The sequence below is a fragment of the Tenrec ecaudatus genome, chromosome 6 (genome assembly GCF_050624435.1).
Source record: "Tenrec ecaudatus isolate mTenEca1 chromosome 6, mTenEca1.hap1, whole genome shotgun sequence".
NCBI lineage: Eukaryota > Metazoa > Chordata > Mammalia > Afrosoricida > Tenrecidae > Tenrec > Tenrec ecaudatus.
The window spans coordinates 112,068,391-112,087,591 of NC_134535.1; the positions used below are offsets into that span (position 1 = coordinate 112,068,391).

The 19,201-nt window shown below is 38.3% G+C and overlaps 1 protein-coding gene across 3 annotated transcripts in view; it reads right to left on the bottom strand.

Annotated features, from left to right (window-relative positions):
• The window catches only part of PLEKHA5 (pleckstrin homology domain containing A5), a 251,604-nt gene that overhangs the window by 42,112 nt on the left and 190,291 nt on the right, over nt 1-19,201 (bottom strand). For 2 of the 3 annotated variants that reach the window (XM_075552021.1, XM_075552019.1), the window contains exon 13: nt 15,273-15,326. The exons of the other annotated variant lie outside the window; for it this stretch is intronic. In XM_075552021.1, coding sequence (XP_075408136.1) covers nt 15,273-15,326 — 54 coding nt within the window. The remainder of the gene's footprint in view (nt 1-15,272; nt 15,327-19,201) is intronic. 3 annotated transcript variants of the gene reach the window in all.

Consider the following 19,201-nt stretch of genomic DNA (forward strand, 5'->3'; position numbering starts at 1 on the left):
GCCAAAAACTAGACTAAAAAAAAAAGCCCTCCAAACCAAACTTATACTTTTCTAATAAAAATATAATCTATTCTTCAAACATTTGGGGGTAAAGTGCTACCCTTGAAAGAAAAAAATGTTTTGAAGATACCCCGCTTCTAAAAGAAATCACAGACATAAGAGTTAAGGTTGATTAAAATAAATGGCAAACCATTAGAAATTTTGCAAATGTACTGCAGACCTCCAAGTACATATCAATTGAATAATCTACACAAAAACTTTAGGAAAATGCACACTTAATATTCAACAGCAAATGTTCAGCAAAGCCATGCTAAGAATACTGCAGCATCTTGAGAAGCATGGATGACATGTGGTTTTCCAAATAAACATAAACAAAAAATAAAATAAGAACAACACTAATGTTATGAGGAAATCTGGGGATAAACCAAAACTATCACTGAGGGATTTTGCAGATGGTAAAGCGGTATCATTCACTGTCCAAGACCTTACTTGCTGGTACAGTTGGGGTCTTAGCGCCGAGTTCTCAATCATTGTGTGAACCATGGTGATAATAGGTTCATTTTCTTTCATCTATTTCAAATCAGGAGGAGCATACAGCAAACATCAGTTTACAGCATAGCTAGATTTGAAAGACGACACTGTAAATATAGCCTCTACTTTAATATCTTTTTAATAGTGCAGTTGTTTACATTTCACCCCAACGCTGTACAGATTTTATTTGTATAAACCATCTCAAACAAATATTATATGGTGTAAAATGTTACCAACGTCATAACATTGATGCAACTAGACTTTATAAATAAATTAATGTATTTCTTATATACACTAGACTAGAAAACAATATATCATGATTCCAAGGATAAACTGAAGGGAGATAATACCTATAAATGTAAAAGGAGAAAGTATAATTTAATTGATTACTTTTTCAGCAATAAGGCTTAAAATGTTACCTAGCTCTTCATGTGGCCAGTCAGACAAAACTTAGTTACTAGTATTAAAATTCCACAACCTACCAATTTATGATATTTTATCACAACCAATCTTTACAGATACTTGTATTAACTGTATTTGGATTTCCTCACAGCATAAGACAATATATAGAATTACGTCAAGAAGACGTTAACTAAGGTTTATCCAGCAAAGGCTCAGAATATCTTCCCCGCTCCTAAGGAAGAGGAAACCATGCTTCGCATTTCCAGCTATGTTGTCCTTAATTACTGCCTCTGGAAAAATAAGTACTTTAGCAGGCTCTGGACTCAAGAGTTAGATCATTCGAAAGACCATCATTACAATGTAAAAGGCCAAAAATTTTTTTAGCATTCTTAAGCTATCAGGTCTGTGTATTATGGCAATTTGTGACATTTAGTTTATGTAATTTTTCAATTCCCAGGCTGCAAAGATCAAGCATTTCTACTGAAGTTTAACAAATGTTACTTTAAGGACTTAACTAAATCTACAATGAAAGCTTATTAATCTAAAGATTATTATTTTTCATAACATTAAAATGTTTTGTTTGGTAAATTTAAAACTTCCTTTCAGGGGTTTAAGCTACTTTTTAGTCAATTAATAGACAATGGAAAACATGCATATCTTTGAATAAAATGCTACGGAAGTGTTTTTACCCAGCTTACTCATACTTTTTATGTTGTTTTTTCTTTTTTTTAAATTGTTGTTGAGAACACACACAAGTCCAACTGTTCCTACTAGTACAGTTTAGTGACACTGGCTGCATTCCTACAACTGTGTACCCATCCTCACCCTCCTCCCTGTCCGAGCCGGTCCTCCTCTCTTGGCGGGAATTCACTGTCTCCTAAGGTCTGGCTGCCAATTTGCTGACGTAGATAGTTCCTAAAACACACTGCTCAGGGGAGACTTTCTACTAGTTAAACTATAGCTTGGTTTTCAGAAGACTTCAGCGGTATATTTTTGGCTTAAACTTTATGGTTCGTTCAAGGCAATAGTTTCATGGATTGAACTGTGTCCTTCCAAAGTAGGTTGTCAACTGGGTACATTCACTACCACGAAGCTGATTCTAACTCCTGGTGACTGGAGGCCATGACTATTATTGCTATTATCATGTAGTTATCCCAGGTTATATATAAACTCTAACTTCTGTGATATTAATTAGGCAGGTCTAGAGACAGTTATGATAATGAGGCAGGTATACTATCTATAAGATAAATTTTATCTCGAGCCATTGGCTGGATCCCAAGCAAGCAAACAGAACAAAAAAATAAATAAAACAAAGTTAAGGAGAAACCTAAGGTTACATTAGAAAATATAAGAAATGGTAAAGGATTAAATTGAAATATGGACCATTTAAACCAACTTTACTTCAACAAAAATTATCTTATATAGGCTTAAATTAATTTCTAAGATTTCGAGGTAATGTGTAGATATTAAAATGTTAATGGATACCATTAAAATTCAAGTTTATAAGCTCTTACTTAGGATCGATACCATTTGCATCATTTAATATATGTTCGGGTAATGTCCATGGTCCCATAAGTTAAATAGAGTTCAGAAATCGTCATGCGAGAATAAGATATATGGAAAATACTTTGCTGAGCATGATGATCGTATTGGATCCAATTTGTCTATCGATAGTTCTCTGGTCCCACCCACATCGTTCCTGGGACTACAGTGCTAGGGGAAGGTTCTTCTGGCATCTACTGACAGTTATCTGTTTCCCAGGCAAGGACTGTGTAGATGCCAATGTCACCACCATTATGGATGCACTGCAAAGGCCAGTGCCCCAAGAAGCCCAGGTGTCCTGCACAAGATGCCCAAGCCTACTAAGGCTGTGGTTCTTCCTATGGTGGTGGGAACAGAAGTAGGAATGGCAAAAGAGGAGGGGGCTGGCTACAACGAAAGAGTTTCAAGAACAGGGAAGTGAAGCACGGACGAAAGAAGGGAAAGGAACTGTTACTGGTGGGCTCTAACACGCCAAGCTGGACAGCAAATGTGTGCTGTGAGGGGTCCGGGGTGCGTGGCAGGGCCCTGGTGCAGTCCTCAGAGACCAGAAGCACCAGCAGCTACAGAGCAGGTATTGGGCCCACCTGGGGACGGTCTTGTATGCTTCTCTAGTAAGTAATATGGTGCTCACACAATGTTCAAATTGCATGTTCTATTCTACAGAATGTGTTGTAGATATCTATCTATCTATCTATGCATATGTAGTTGAGTCTGGCCAGAAGTATGGTAATTTTTGCCACTGAAGAGATAAGTAATGAAGACAGGACATTTAAAAAGTTTATTAAAAGGAAATTCATTTGATAAATTAATTGGTTTTCCTCTTGGGGTAGAAGGTAGAAAAACATTGCTACTTTATTTTGGAATATGCATAGTATTCCTTGTTTCTATAATTTTACATCTAACAAGCTGTTTTATTTTAGTTCAATTTATTTTATTCATAAAATGCTGTACTTCAAAACCATTTGATCCTTCACATAAAATTATAGTGATTTTAAAGACTTTCACCAATAATTGTTTTATTTAAATGATTGCTTGACAAGGTGTTAAAATAAAAACTTTATTTACCAAAAATCCTCAAGAAAACAAAGTTCTTGCAGAAGAAGGGTGACTCCATTACTGTGGGTGGTAGCAGATGCTTGATCTTTAAAAAACGGGAAAATATGAACAGAAGAATTTGACACTGGAGGTACTCATGTCATCCCAGAGGATGATGGGGCCAACACGCAGTGCCAAGGACAGGTCAGGACGCTAGCCATTTGGGAAGGATTCGCCAAGATGTAGCTGTGAACATTTTCCCCAGGGAAATTATGGTCACGACTACAATTATGCGTAACTGTCTAAAAATCACATTGGAAGATAAGTAAAAACACCCTGGTGGTATAGTGGTTATGCACTGGGCTGCAGGCCTCAAGGTCTACAACTCGAAACCCAGCCATTGCTCAGGATAAAGACAGGACTTTCTCCTCCCATAAGCAGTTGCTGCCTCGTGACAAGGGTAATTCTATCCTGTCCTACAGGGCCATAATGAGTCCACATGAACCCGAGAGCAGCAGGTGGGTTCCAGTTCGTCCTCGCAGGGGTTTATTCCACACAAGATCTGCTTAGACCAGTCTCTGGGATCAGTGCACGGGTGCAGACACGTTCTTACAGAAATACACTTAGTTCCGAACGAGTGTCTCTAAAAACGAAAGGAGAGAGAAAAAAACCAACCCCCAAACAACCAAAACAAAAAAAAGGTAAAAGCAAAACCAAGGGATCTACTGGGCCAGTTAAATTCAAAGCAGAGAGGTCAATGCAGAAGGTCATAATGATGGTTTCTTTCCATTTTAACGGAGTAATCTCGACATTTTCTTGAAGGGCGTACACAGAATTATCACGAGGGCTTATTCGGAAGAAATGCTAAGAACATTACAAACACTCCTGGTGAGGCAATGGCCAAGGCAAATGTGAGGAGGAGCCCCCCCAGCCCCCAATACACCTACTTATTCTTTGAAGGCATCCAGGCCAGTCCTGTGAGAAGTTCACTGGGAAACCTCACTCCACCCAACAACAGCTCTGTTCTTGCCCCCTGTGGCTTCCTTTTCGGTTCATCAAACTCAGAGAACATTTCCAAGATACATGAACTGAGTTCTTCAGAATTGCCAGAATTGCCTTTTAGACGTGGTGTGAATCAAAGAGCACAGAATTCATGGTGGGGGGTGGGGTGGGGGGTGGTTAGTGAGATGGGAACACTGAGAAATAGCTTAATATCTTCACATTTTTGTTTGACAAAGGTTTCTATGATTCTGTAGGCACAGCTTTTAACATTTGCTTGTGCAATTAAGTGAGTCAGTGAAAGCAGTCACTCATTCACTGCCACCCAAGTGGCACACCTGTACATTTCACACGACTTACTGCTAACAGAGAGCGTATCTATGTCCCATCATTCTCTTGCTACTTTTCCCTTTGCTGTCTATGGATAGAGACTTCTCTCAGCTTGAATGTTATATTTTGAATTTTTATCTATAGCTGACCAATTGAAGCTACATTATTCCTCAATAAAATTATTTTTCATTCATTAGAGTAAGAAATGTTCTTTGACATGTGGACTTACTGCGTTATAAATGGCACAGAATACCGAATTGCGACCATTAATCCACAGATTTATCAGCTAATGTTTTAAACTACATAATGATACCCTTATGCCAATCCAGAAATACATTTGGCATTTATACTTAACTTTATTTCCTCCCTAGGGTTTGGAAATCATTCAAGAATTCTACTCTGTAAACACTAAAATCCTGACATTGAGATCCATAAATATTTCCTGAATGGATGCATTTCCTGAAAAAAATAAAATTTGTAAAATTAAGAATGGACCCTACGTGAGTTATAAAAATTTTTGTGAGGGAGAGAGGGGAAAAAAATGAAGAGCTGATACCAACGGCTCAAGTAGAAAGCAAATGTTTTGAAAATGATGATGGCAACAAATGTACAAATGTGCTTGACCCAATGGATGGATATATGGATTCTGATAACAGTTGTACTAGCCCCCAGTAAAATGATTTTTTTAAGAAAACAAAAGGGGGTCTGGAGAAGAAAGGGGGAATCCTTTACAAGGATTGACATATAACCCCCTCCCTGGGCTACAAACAATGGAAAAGTGGTAGGGTGACAGAGGACGATGTTAGATATGAAAATAATAATAATCTATAACTTATCAAGGGCTCATGAAAGAGGGAGAATGGGGAGGGAGGGGGAAAATGAGGAGCTGATACCAAGGGTTCAAGGAGAAAGAAAATGTTTTGAAAATGATGATGGCAACAAATGGTCAAATGTGCTTGACATACTGGATGAATGTGTGGACTGTGATAAGAGTTGTATGAGCTCCCAATAAAAGTATTTAATAAATACATAAAAGGAAGAAAACTGTTCCTCAAAAAATTTTTGCATGTCGGGAAATACAAAATAGAACTGGCAGAACTGTTATAAACATCAGGCATTTTAGGAGAGGAGGGGAAACTTCTGGTTTTGGTTTCCTCTTAATTCTAGGGGAAAGTATATAAGCAGGAGCTGGTATTACTTAGATAATAAAGATTAGCAGTCTGACCCAGAAATGTTTGGTTCATAAGTTTAAGAACAACTACAGTAATTTTGAAGGAAGACAAAATATATTTTAAAAAGGAATGAAGCGTCATTAATTTAAAGTCTTCATCATAGCCTTGTGACTTTGGTCACAAGTAATTCAATCTGACCAAAATGGTAATAATGGTGACTAGCTCAGACATGCTACTGCAGAGGATGGGTTAAGAGAAGCCAAGTGGAACATTATTTATGAGTGTTTTTTAGCTACTAAGTGCCATTTAAGTTCGTAAGATGGATCTGCCCTGGAGACGAAGTCCAGAACTAGCAGGTACTACTGGAGCACCCCAGATAAAGAGCCAGGGAGAAGGTTCACCAGGAGGAGATGTTTTACAGGTTGAAGGAGGGCGGTATGCTATGGAGCTGAATGACCAAAAGTCAAACCAACTATATTTTCCAAGTTTTCTGAAAGCCATGAGGTGGCAGGCACTTTACGAGGATAAAACTGGCAACTAGCTATCATTTTGATTGCAGTAGTCAGGCAAACAATAATCAGAATACAGTCAACATTATTAAATAAACCTTTCTCAACTCTAAAAGCACTCACTCATGCTGAGCCATAGACAACAACCCAACACGTAACTAAGTTCTTATTTCTTGTAAATGCTCAACTCGCGGAGGAAGCCAAGGTTAACTGCTCAGGACTAGTCTGCTTATCTTAACCACATTAAGTAAACAGAATGTTGGCCAATCTAAATTTACCCATTGTAGAGTTCTTGTGTAGGAAGTGAGTATCTGACCTCTAGACTAGAGGAGTCCCAATTTATGAATTACAAATAGAGCTTAATTTCATACACAACTTTAATCTTATGGAAATGTGAGTTTTAAACACATCAGCTGCTCTAGAAAACAAAGATGTGGTCATCTGTAACTGTGACCTGATGGCATCGTGGTTAAGACACCAGTCACTCTGGGAAAAAGGAAGCTTTCTAATCTCGGAAAGAGTTACAGTCTTGGAAGCCTACAGGGCAGTGAGTTTGTTGAGTTTACGGAGTCAATATGAATCAGAATGGAGTTAACAGCCATAGGTTTTTACTTTTGTTTTGAATTCCCTTGACAAACAATTAAAAAAATTTTTTGCAGGATCAGACTGTAAAATCTTTTGAAACAGTTCCTCAGAATCTCATAAATGTCTGCATTCAGTAATAATTTTTAAAGTACTTTCAACTCTAGCGTCAAAGCATTTTGTTAATATGTACCAGCCTTGAGCTGGGAGTTTAGAAAAATCGAAGACGTCAGAAGCCTAACTTTAGCATTCTATTTGAATAATAGAATCTACCTAATCTCTGTCCACGGAGTCCTTGGGCTCTTCTAGGCAGTCGGCCATTTGTTTTTCTGCTTGTTCACAGGGATTTCATTCTGGAAGTTTCTGGCACCAAGCTGCTGAAGCCACACCTGAAGATTAGGTCTCAATTTCCCAGTATGGCACTTTGGGGCACTGAAGTGCCTATTTCAAAAAAATCTGCTAGTTGCTGGAGTCAATTCTAACTCAGGGTGACCTCATGGATGTCGCAAAGGCTCTGATCTTTCTAAAGCAGACCAACAAGCCTGCTTTCCAAGGTGCAGCTCAGTGGGCTCAACCACCATCTTTTAGCTAATAGTTGAATGCTTAATCATTTGTGCCTCCAGCCAGCTATTTTAAGTTTTAGGTCTAAGCCACCAACTGAGACTAAGCTCCTGGTCCTTCCCAAGGTCTAATTTTTTCTGTAAGGATAATATGTTCAGTCAAAGTTTATATATATGAATGGCGTTAAAATGATGGGTATTTTGAACATTTTTTTTTACTTGTAATTCAGAGAACACAGAAGATAAAGATCCCGAGCTTAATTATGGACACATTGGGGTGGGGCTTCCCAATGGGAGATCTTCAAAGGTAGTTAGAAAATGACTAAAACGATAGAGAGGAGGCATTCTAGATCCCTGCTGTGTCCCTCTCAACAACCCTTCAGCCTCCTTTATTGCTGGATGTGGTAGTTACACAATTTTATGTCCACTTGATAAAAGAATGGAGGGGTGGAGTCTAGCCCGTCAATCAGGTCACACTGCCTAATTGATCCCTCCTTGTGGGCATGGCCTTCTCATAAGGATTCTGGGAACTCTCTCTCTCTGCTACACCTTCCTGTTGAGAAACCACATGGAGCCATGCTGACAGCAGCCAGTACCCTGGATATATGCTTCTACTGACCCATGGGACTTTGCACCCACTGGCCCGTGATCATCCTGCACTCAGCATCATTGCACGTGCTGCCTAAGTCTGAAGAAGAATTCATGGGCTAACATAGAACTTATGGACTAGATCTGGATTGGGTTGGGGGGTTTTGTTGGTGCACAATTACATCTCAATATAAATTTCTCTCACACCTATGAGTGTCTTTGGATTTGTTTCTCTAGTCAACCTGGACTAACACCCTGGGTCAATCATTTTCTTTCTTTTTTTCTCAAGTTTTCTCCCCAGTTCCTCTCGTTTCTCTCTCGGGTCAATCATTTTCTATATAAACCCCCAAACCAAACCCACTGCCACTGAGTTGATTCAGATGCCTACGTAGGGTTCCCAAGACTTTCAGTATTTATAAGGGCAGACAGCTGGTTAGCAGTCTAATGCCGAACTCCCAGTGACACCAGGGCCCCTACTTTCTGTATGGGAACCCGCATGCACATAGCCTGAATCTTAAGTGAAGGGAGTTAGGTCTCAGGAGGTGGTTCTTGATCAATGGGAGGTGGGAACTAGTACAAAGTCTTTCTTCGGGTGCTCTGTGGGGTAAATCTGCAATCTTCCGATTCATTTGTTAACAGCTGTCAGCTGGAGTAGGCTTCAGTTGTCTTGTCTTTTCTGTGCTTTCACTTGACTCCAATGGTATCTCTTCCCTAAGAAAACTTCCAGAATGAGAACCCACAAGAAGAAAGAGCACCAGCATGATCTGCTCGATCTAGGGGAAACCGGGCTATGTCAAATGATAGCTATAGCTGGAGATAAAGAGAAACAGTGAAAATTAGGTAGTATGAACAATGGAAGAACTGGCAGATGAGAGAAGAACCAAGAGCTGTAAATGCTCTCAGTTAGAGTTTGTCTGGGTGAAATAGTTAACAAAAAATGATAAGCAAAACTGTAAACACTGGACAGTCCGAGAGATGAGTACTGACACATACACATTAAATCAACACTGCAGTCCATCTTTGCAACTGTCGTCAGGACTTTCCGAGATCTGCCATCATTGTGTCATATCCTGCCAAAGAATTTTCGGAGTCTTATACCCTACTTCCCAAAACAACACTAAATATGAGGGCGAAGAAAAGAGAAAGTGGGGCAGAGGGAGAAGACTGTGCTCTAGCTCACAGGGCATCAGAAAATATAGTCTGAACCATGGAAGTTTGGGAAAGCAAGTGTTAAAGGGCACACTCTCAATTTTTCAATTTTTTTGGTTTGTTTTTTTCTGAATACCTGTCCTTAGAACCCCTAAAACACACTTCCTGTAGCTCTCTGTCGTCTCTAAAAAAAAAAAAAAAAATCGAAGCTTTGGGACCCCTTAAATCTTAGAGAAAATGTGATCCTTGCCTAACAGCTTAAGAGTGCCAAGATGCAGAACTGCTGTGAACAATAAGAGCCATCAAAGAATCTTTTCAATCACCTTGTTAGCATTTCTTTCCTTATAAGGAAGTCGTCTTTCAGTAAGTACCACATAGAAAAGAATGCAGGAAAGTGCTCTTGGATTTATACCTTGGTTTCAGTACCAACTGCATAAACTCAGCTCATTGTTTCTTTTTGCATTTCCTGTGGCAAAACTATGTTGAAAAGGGGTCAGAATTCCTGTGTGCACAGATTTTTTTCATTACTGTTGCTTGAAAGTATAGAAAGCAAACTGAGAAAGAATGTTTACAGCAATGCATGATGGAATAAGCAGATTGTGTTTAAGCCACAAGTTCAAAGACTGTTAGTATGCACTAAAATATGAATAGTTTGTAAAAGATTGCTATTTATGAGAATTATATAATAAAATAGAAATGCTATCAAAAAACACAATTAGAAAGTTTGGCTTACTCTTTTTAAGATGTCTTAGGAGTACCAAACAAAAATGATTTTCTTACTTCCTCCAAAAACTTTTGATAGTGCTTTTAAAAAAACGTACTGATGGAATCCGACAGACACAGCTATGGACTCTGGCAAAACATTTTCAATGCTTCAAAGGCCACAGAGGTCCTTGAGACTTGTTTTTCTTGTACTGTTCTTTGGCAAATGGTTGATCCTAAAAAACGTCCTGCTTTCCCAAGATAATCGGAGGACGAGCCATCTACTGTTCAGGAACACACTGATGCTGTGTTCAGAGGAGCCTGACCTATGACCCAGCAGGAGAAACAGCCCCAGCTGGGTGGAAGCAAAATGAATTTTATGTAAAAACTTATCATAGCAGAAACACATTCTTCTCACAAAGAATCACTACTTAGTGTGCACTTTTGAGTACACTGGGGATCAGCAAGTCATAACATGAGTGAGTGGCTGATTGACGCAGTCTCTTCATTTTTAGTTCTCACCTGGGATGCTTTTCTTGTTCCTATCAATTTTAAGGGGATTTATAAAAAGACATCGGTTGTTATAGTACATTTTATATTTAAAAAAGGAAAATATATACTTATAATAGCAGAGCAGGTGAAGCTCACTGAAGCACCTTGTCTGGTAAAGATTTAGAGGGTACACATTCTCCTTGTACTTCAACAGTCAGAGTTCAGTCTCACTCTATTCTTGCCTACTCCCCAGAGTGTTTTTGGAGCTGTTAGGAATGTTTGGTTGATCCCCAAGTGGGCGGCATGTCTGAAAGAAGGCCTGTGAAGCATGGCTGCAATGTTGCCGATCCTTCTGTGCATCCCTGCTTAGCTGAGGGTTCCTGCAGATTAATTACCCTGGGTTTTCCCTGCCTACAAGGAATACTCGCAGGAAATTTAGAAAGAAAAACAAAAACAGGAGAAGAGACATCACTTACACTCTCTCATAACTTCTCTTCAATCGCTAATTGTGAAAGAAGAAAAAAGGAAGTGAGAAATGGAAGGATGAATAAAACTAGATGTAAGGGAAACAAATGGTGGACAGAAACACATTCAACTCCCCGTTTCCTTCAGGATGGATCCACCTCTCAGTCCCCATCCCCATCCAGTTCTTCCTTCAAGATGGTTCAACTTTCAGCCAGAGAGGCCTTCCCTAATTTCCGGGCTGCTGTATAAAACCCCATATCAGTCCCCTTGCTCGTCCAACTCAGTTCTGGCGGAGGCGACGGGAAGTGACCACTTACAGCTGAGAAAAATCCCACTAAGTGGCATAAAAGAGAAACCCGAACTTCCTGCTCCCCATGTTTGACCCGGTGAAGAAGATCAGAAACATGTTCCCAGATGCCAGGTGTACAAAAACATTTTCTGTGAAAGGTATTTTCCTAAAGATGTGGTTAGGGTATGATACTGTTAATACAGTCTTCAGGCGTACAGATCACAGCATCTGTGACTGGGCAATTGAACCACCAGGGTGCTGTTAAAAACCCCGACTAACCAGTAGGGTGGAAAACGACAAGCATGTCCTCCCTGTGTCTTCCAGTTGATTATCACAGTAATGGGCCACCATAAGCTTAGACTCAACAAGACACCACCACCCACAGAAAGGCCCTCGCTCTGATTCACTTCCTGTGAAATGACCGCTGTACTAGGCAGAGCAGAACTGCTGCCTTACGGTTTCCCCTGGATTCAAAATGCTGACCTTGTGACTAGCAGCCCAATTCACAACTCACTACACTACACCGTCAGGACTTGCACCTTCTATGAAAACTTGTTATTTAAATTTCAAACCAACGACTTATATTCATTGCCATCAACTCACAGGGACCCTTATCTTTATGTAGCTGACTTTTCAGATGTAGATCGCCATGTCTGAGGAGTCTTTGGGTGTGCTAACCATATGCACCAGGCATCCTATGGGATTTATGCGATGCATTATCAAGTCACTTTTGAGTCAGAAACCCTACAGAACAGAGTGGATCGGCTCCAGAGGGTTTCCCGGCTATCACCTTTATGAAAGCAGGCTGCCACGCCCTTCTCCTGTGGAGTGGCTGGTGGGCTCAAACTGCTGACCTTGCAGTTAGCAGTCCAGCCCTTTAACCACGTGGTGACTAGGGAGCCAAATGGAAATGGGCAAAGCCACACAGTTTAAAACTTACACTCAATGTGCTCTTCTCTGGGAAGAGAAAAGAATACATCAAGCTTTCCCCTTTGCTCTTCCCGAGTCAACACCGGGCACCTTGGTACTTTCCAAAAATTATAAACGGACCCTTCTCTCCGCAGGTGAGGAGATAATACTACAATCGCTGACAATCCCCACATTTAAGTCTACCTTCCTGTCAAGAACTGAGCCCAGGCAAAAGCTTGCCTTGAGTTTTTTCTTTCTCCCTTTTATATCTAGCTAGGCAGAAGAAAAATCATAGAAAAAGCTAACAAATACAAACTCATACATGGCATTTTAAACTGTAACCAAAAGTTTCTCTAATATTAGGTAATGTAGACTCTGGCTTATTTTACTTCCTTGGGCTATACAAGCATAAAGAAACTATAACAGTGTGCTGTGAAATAAAATAAGTGGGGGGGGGGGGAAGAAAACACTACTGTATCATTAGTACAGGTATTGGGTGTTTTTTTTGGGGGGGGTCACAGAGACCACTTTATTAAATGTTAAACAGGACGAAGTGAAAACATCTGAGTGACGGGGAGTATCAGCATGAGGCCATAATGCTGTCCCAGCTATTTTTGGGTTTTCAAAAACATTTCAATACCTCGTTCGTCTTCATAATTAGAAGCCAAATTTTATTGCTCAAGCTATAGATAAAAGAAGTACCCGAGATTTTTGTATTGATTTTATACAATATATAAATCTTCTAAGTTTCAAATAAGGCATTTGTTATTTTTTGTTATAGACATTCAAGCAGCATCTCAATGAATTTACTCTGAAGCAATTTAGAGACTATGCTTTGGCTCTTGTGATAACTGGATTTAAATCAATTAAAATTTTTCTTTGGACAACTCTATCATCTGGTAAAGGGAAGGAGGAAGATTACATTTTTATTGCTGGCCTTCGATCATTCTGATGCTTTATTATTATTAAAGTGTGGAGAGTGAAACTCAATTAATATATTTTCATTTGGTATATGGTACACAATGTAACCAGAGCCTTTCTTTTAATTTTCAGATTTTAGAATTCACTTGCCAATTTGGGATTATATAAAGTTGATGAATCAACCCAGATACCTGGATAATCAATAATGGCTACAGAGACAAAAGACCTGATGATTTAAAATCAATTATTGGCAGTAACAAGAATAAAAGCTGGAAATGTTCGAGCTGAATGAAAATTTTCATTACTAGTCAAAATTATCAAGAATTTTTTCATACAACTTAATAACCACAATCACTATAAAATATAGTAAATAAAGCAAATGTAAGTAATTCCATTGATGGAAAGTGCAACTATTTGCAGCCACAGACAAACGTGATGCAGTTAAAGAGGGACTGTCCTTAGGAAAGTCTAACCGGATGTTGTGTGTAAGGATTACTGAGTTTCTGGGTTAACCACCCTCCGTCCTTTCTAACTGCTCTCTCAAAAAGGTCTGATTTTTGGCATCAGAAATAGCCCATTTCAATGTAAAATATAACACGAGCCCAACTTTATCATCCTTGACGGCATCCCCAAAATTTTAAATTGGGATAAAAGGGGAATGAGGAGAAGACACTCGGCCGTGGGCGGGCTCACTCAGGTCACGGGATTAAAGGTAGCTGGACCTGAGAAGCAACTTAGCAGCGGCTAGTATTTTAGATACGTTTATCTTTTCCTACAATTTTTCCAGAGTTCTCTAAGAGGTAGTTCCAGTTTTTATTGAAACTGAGTTAAAAAATATACAGTAAGCCCTAGGTTTCTTTTCAGAAATTACAGATAATTTTATATTCATATTTTTATTATTATTTAAAACAATAATTCTGATAATATTCCATTATTTTCTAGCACTATCCTAACTTTATAGTCAAAGGGCGTTTAAGAAGGTTATTTCCTGTTAGGTCTGAATAGTTTGTTGGCAGTGTAGACTATTGAGGGAAGACTAATTTTTCAATTTCATTAGCTAAAATATCTTTATTAGCTTGCTTTAACAAAATAGAATATACATTGTAGTTAAATTTCAATAAATACAAGTAATAATTTTTAAAACACTACAACAGGCAAAATTTAAGATAAAAGCATTTGTTAAATGTATAAATTTTATATGAATCTAATTATGCTTAGGGCTATCCTAATGCTAAACCTCTCTTTAAATAGAAATATCTAAAGCAATAAATTACTTTTTAATTTTTATTAGGCAAATATTAAGTATGTAAACTTCTTAATACATTTTAAAACAACCTAAAGTTTCCCTTAATAATTTATACAAACTAGTGCATGCATTGAAATTTTGTTTAAGATCATATAGAAAATTCCCATCAAATTAAAAATATACATTACTATTACTTCATAAACGCTAACACATGGGAGAGTCAGACCTTGTTCATGAACTGCCACTTACACTTCTGAATATTCACGGGTAACCAACCACACTCGTTATCACCACTGAGGTAATACTAGGAATTGTAGGTGACTAGGATACTGACTCTACAAACCAACGCCTAGGTGAGGATAACAAACAGGAATGTGCAATTAAAAGTGATCTCCACTACATGCGTCCCGTTTGTTAAGCTCCCTCTAGAAATACAGACTGCCAGTCATCGTCATCCACCTCTCTCCCTGACCTTCCAACAAGACAGCGTATAGCTTTGTCTCCATGCCTTTGATAAAGTCAACTCCTCGTCCCAGTGAAAAGGAGGTTTCCTTGGGATAAGAGAAAGCCTACAGAAGTCAATTCTAGGGGACCTATTTATATTCACCATTTTACCTTTACAGCTATGCATTTCTCTCTGCTTACAATAATAACCCTGAACTCGCCCACGCTGAGGTTTCTATTCTGTCACTTGTAAAAGCTCTCAGGGCATCCTGGATCACTTGTCTTATGAGGAAAAGTAAAAATTGTGTTTTTAGCTTAAAGTCACTGACATGTGAGTAGTCTGAAAATTTTACTACATTTAAAAAGTCCTACTAGGTATAAGTAAGAAATTGCTACAATTCCCACCTGGTGATCCAAATACATGGTGTTCCTTTGAAGATGATGCGAAAGAATTTCATTCTAGTAGGCACCAACCAAGGAAACAAAGGGATAGAGAAAGTGCAGAATTCATGAAAAGATAAGTTTTGAAATAAGAAAAACAGATTTTAGACTAGCCGCTACTATTTCTTACAGTACATGACAACTTTCCCATACATGCTTCCTTTTCAATGGTTCAGATGACATTTTAATTATAAAATTACGTAGTTTTATAAGAAATAAAGTAGACAAGCATATAAACTGAAACATTTAAGAAGAATCTTCTAAATGGCTTTAGCAGATGGAATATTAGAAGTTTTACACGACTTTTTCAAAATATAGCATTACCTCTTTGAATATGTTTAAGAACCCAAGATATTTATGGGTACTTTCTCATATAACTAGAGGCTATTAAACCCTTTGAGAATTATTTAGACTCCATTTTGTCCCATCAAGAATAAAATTGTATCTTGAAAATAAGTGTAACCAAGTGTTAATGGAACTGATCCGAAATTTTCAAATCAGCACTTCCCTGAAAATTATAGGAGTTTTGACTGTTTCCCCCCACATGGGAGGTATGGTTTGCTGATAACGGGACTGTTTTGAAGTCTGTATGTAATTCCCTTCATACAATGAAAGGTTGGTGGCTGGGTGGAAGGCTAAGAAGAAATGCATCCTACTAGCAGTTTCTTTCACTAATGTATAAATAAGTAAAAGCTGAATTCTCAAAGGGTTGATAGCAAATCCCAATGCCGTGGACCCATCGAATGGTATGGGCTCATGCTCAACCCAATGACATGACTCAGACGGATTAATGAGCAGCTCAAAGGAGGAGATGAAGGCAAACGACACAGACAGATCCCTCCATAGCTGACCTTTGGGCTGTGGGCCTCAAGTTTCAGCTGCATGAGCTGTGCTAACGTATGCTCCCGGACGCTACTCAGTTCAGCCTGCTGCCGTCTCAGCTTTATTAGCAGCAGCGTAAGCTCCTCTGGCTGAAGGAGTACAATTTAAGAATCCAAACAGTGGAAAACAGATTAATTGTTGTCTTAAGTGACAGATATTAAACCAAGATTTCTTGGCAAGTTTCCTCTTATGGTTGACATCAAACATAGAGCCTAGGCACTATGATGATAGGTCCTACATAAATGCATAGATATCTAGAGAAATAGAAGGAACAGTGTTACTTTACAAATACAGTGAAGCAACAGGACAGTAAAGCATTTTTTCCTCTCAGAACATGAGAGAATATTTAAATGTTGACTAAAAACACAACATTAAGAACTATACAGGTTTGTACAATAATGAACTATCAAAAGATAATTATTAAAAGGCATTTTAATAAAATGTTCAAAAAATTATACCTAGGACATTTCAAGCAACAGAGCGATACCTGCATGTCCAACAGACCATTTTTGAGAACAGGAGAGAGATAGATAGAAAGAATCAAATTCCTGTAAAACTTGGATGATAATAATTAAAATCAGTATCTGCATTTTAGTGTTTGCTTCCCAATTATATTTCTAAATGTCATTGTTAGTGCTTTTACAACAAAGCAGTTTCTCAAAACAAACACAATTTTTCACTTTTCTAACAATAACAACAATGAAGACCTCACAAAAACACCTATTCAACGCAAACAGAAAGTTTACCTGGGGTGCAGAAAGCCTGCCTTCCACACTTTGGAAAAGCAGAGAACCATTTGGTTCCAATGATCCCGAAGGGGCGTAATATTACAACAGCATATGAAAATTCTTAACAGGTCATTCTAGTAGATTTTTCTTTGTTAGGAATACAGTGAAGAATGGTCACTGGCAATCTTACAAGCCATAAAATATTACTCAGTGTTTGTGTGAGCTTCATTATGATTAAAAACTGCAGCAAGGCCAGAGGGAGCCGCTTCTCACAGAAAAGTGCTCTTAAAGCCACGACGCTGAAAAGCATTCTTTGACTGATTTGTTTTCACCAACACCAGAGCACTAGCTCTCTTCTGCTCATTTGCTATTGCCTCATTTTCCATATTATTCTTTTAACATGGAGATAGGAAACTTTTAAACCTTTATTTTGGACCCAAGTAAAAAATGTTGCGGGGGGTGGGGGATTAGGATGTGGTAGTTGGGGGTGAGAACAAGAGACAACTACAAGGACACCCAGGATCCTTCACAGAGAATCTAGTGTCTATAAACATAAAACAGTAATCTATTATATTAAACAGCCAAAAATGTTTGTGTGTCTCTCTTGAAAAAGCCATGCCCTAGCTGTGATTGTTTTAATGGCAATCATGACAAGAGACTTTACAGCTGCTGAGATATTCTATATATGGTGATTAGTATCGAGCGCATGAGATTTTACCAAGGAAAAGGTACGGTAACTTAAAGAAATAACATTTTGTGAGACTTACATTAAAGAGGGACATTGTTAAGAAGAATATTTCAACATCCCGAAGTACAACAATATCAATAAGATAATATCTATATGCCTAGAAAGAAGACCAGTTAATATAACTATTATTAAAATTTACACACCAACCACTACTGCTAAAGATGAAGAAATTTAAGATTTTTTGAACCCATTTCTGAAATCTCTATTGATCAAACATGCCATCAAGATTACTGGTAACTAAAACACGAAAGTTATAAACAAAGAAGATGGACGAGTAATTGGAAAGTATAATACTGGAGAGTAAGTGATAAAATTTTGTTAAGACCAATAATCTTTTCATTAGAAATGCCTATTTTCCAACAATATAAATGTCAACTATCCATGCAGACTTGCCACATGGAATATGCAAGAATCATATTGATGACAACTGTGGAATATGCAGGAATCATACTGATTACAACTGTGGAAAGAAACTGTGGAAAGAAGTTCAATATCATCAGTCAGAACATGGCCAGGGACCCACTGCAGAAGATATCATCAACTGCACATATACAAGTAAAAGTTGATGCTAAAGAAAAATGAGGCAAGTCCATGACGCCAAAGTATGATTGAGTATATCCCACCTAAATATAGAGCCATGTCAAGAAGGAATTTGATACATTGAACACTAATGACCAAAGAGTAGCAAAGTTATAGGATGGAAATAACGACATTATACATGAAGAAAGCCAAGGTCATTGAAGTAACAGGAAAGAAAGAAAAAGCCAAATTGGGTGTCATAAGAGACTCTGAAATGTGCTCTTGGATAAAGAATAGAAAAAATAGAAGTTTTCAACAGGCAGCTCAAGAAGACAACGTATTAATACTGAAAGGGGCAAGGGTCTGGAATTATGAGATTAAAAATAAAGAACAGCTCAGCCATTGAGGGCAAAGGAACTGAAGCTAATACTCAAGTTTTATAATATTGAAGGATTCGCAGGGGAAACATTTGGATGACGCAGGGAGCATCAAGAGATGCTAGAAGGTCCCAGGGTTACTGTGCCAAAAAGAACTGGTAGATTTTAACCACTCTAGCAGGTAGAATGTAATTAGGAACCAATGATATTAAAGAAAGAAGGACAGTTGCACTGAGAAGAATTGGGAGAAGTAAGGTTCAGGGAATTGATAGAATAATAATTGAAACATTCTGGCAAATGAATGCAATCCTAGACGCTCTGCTACCTATGCAAAGGAATGTGGAAGACAGCTATCCAGCGACTAATTGGAAGAAACACGTTATTTGTGTCCATTCCTACGAAAAGTTTTCAAATAGAATGCAGAGATTAAGGAACAGTATCATCAATATCATATGCAAGTGAAATTCTTACGAATTAAGTTAGTCAAACTGAAGGGAACTACTAGGAATTCAAGGGAATTCAGAAGCGCACGTAAAACAAGTAATACCATTACGCATGTCAGACGACTCTTGAGCGAGAGCAGAGAGTTTCAGTGGATCCTATCCTGAGACTGACTGATGATGCAAAGACACTCAAATA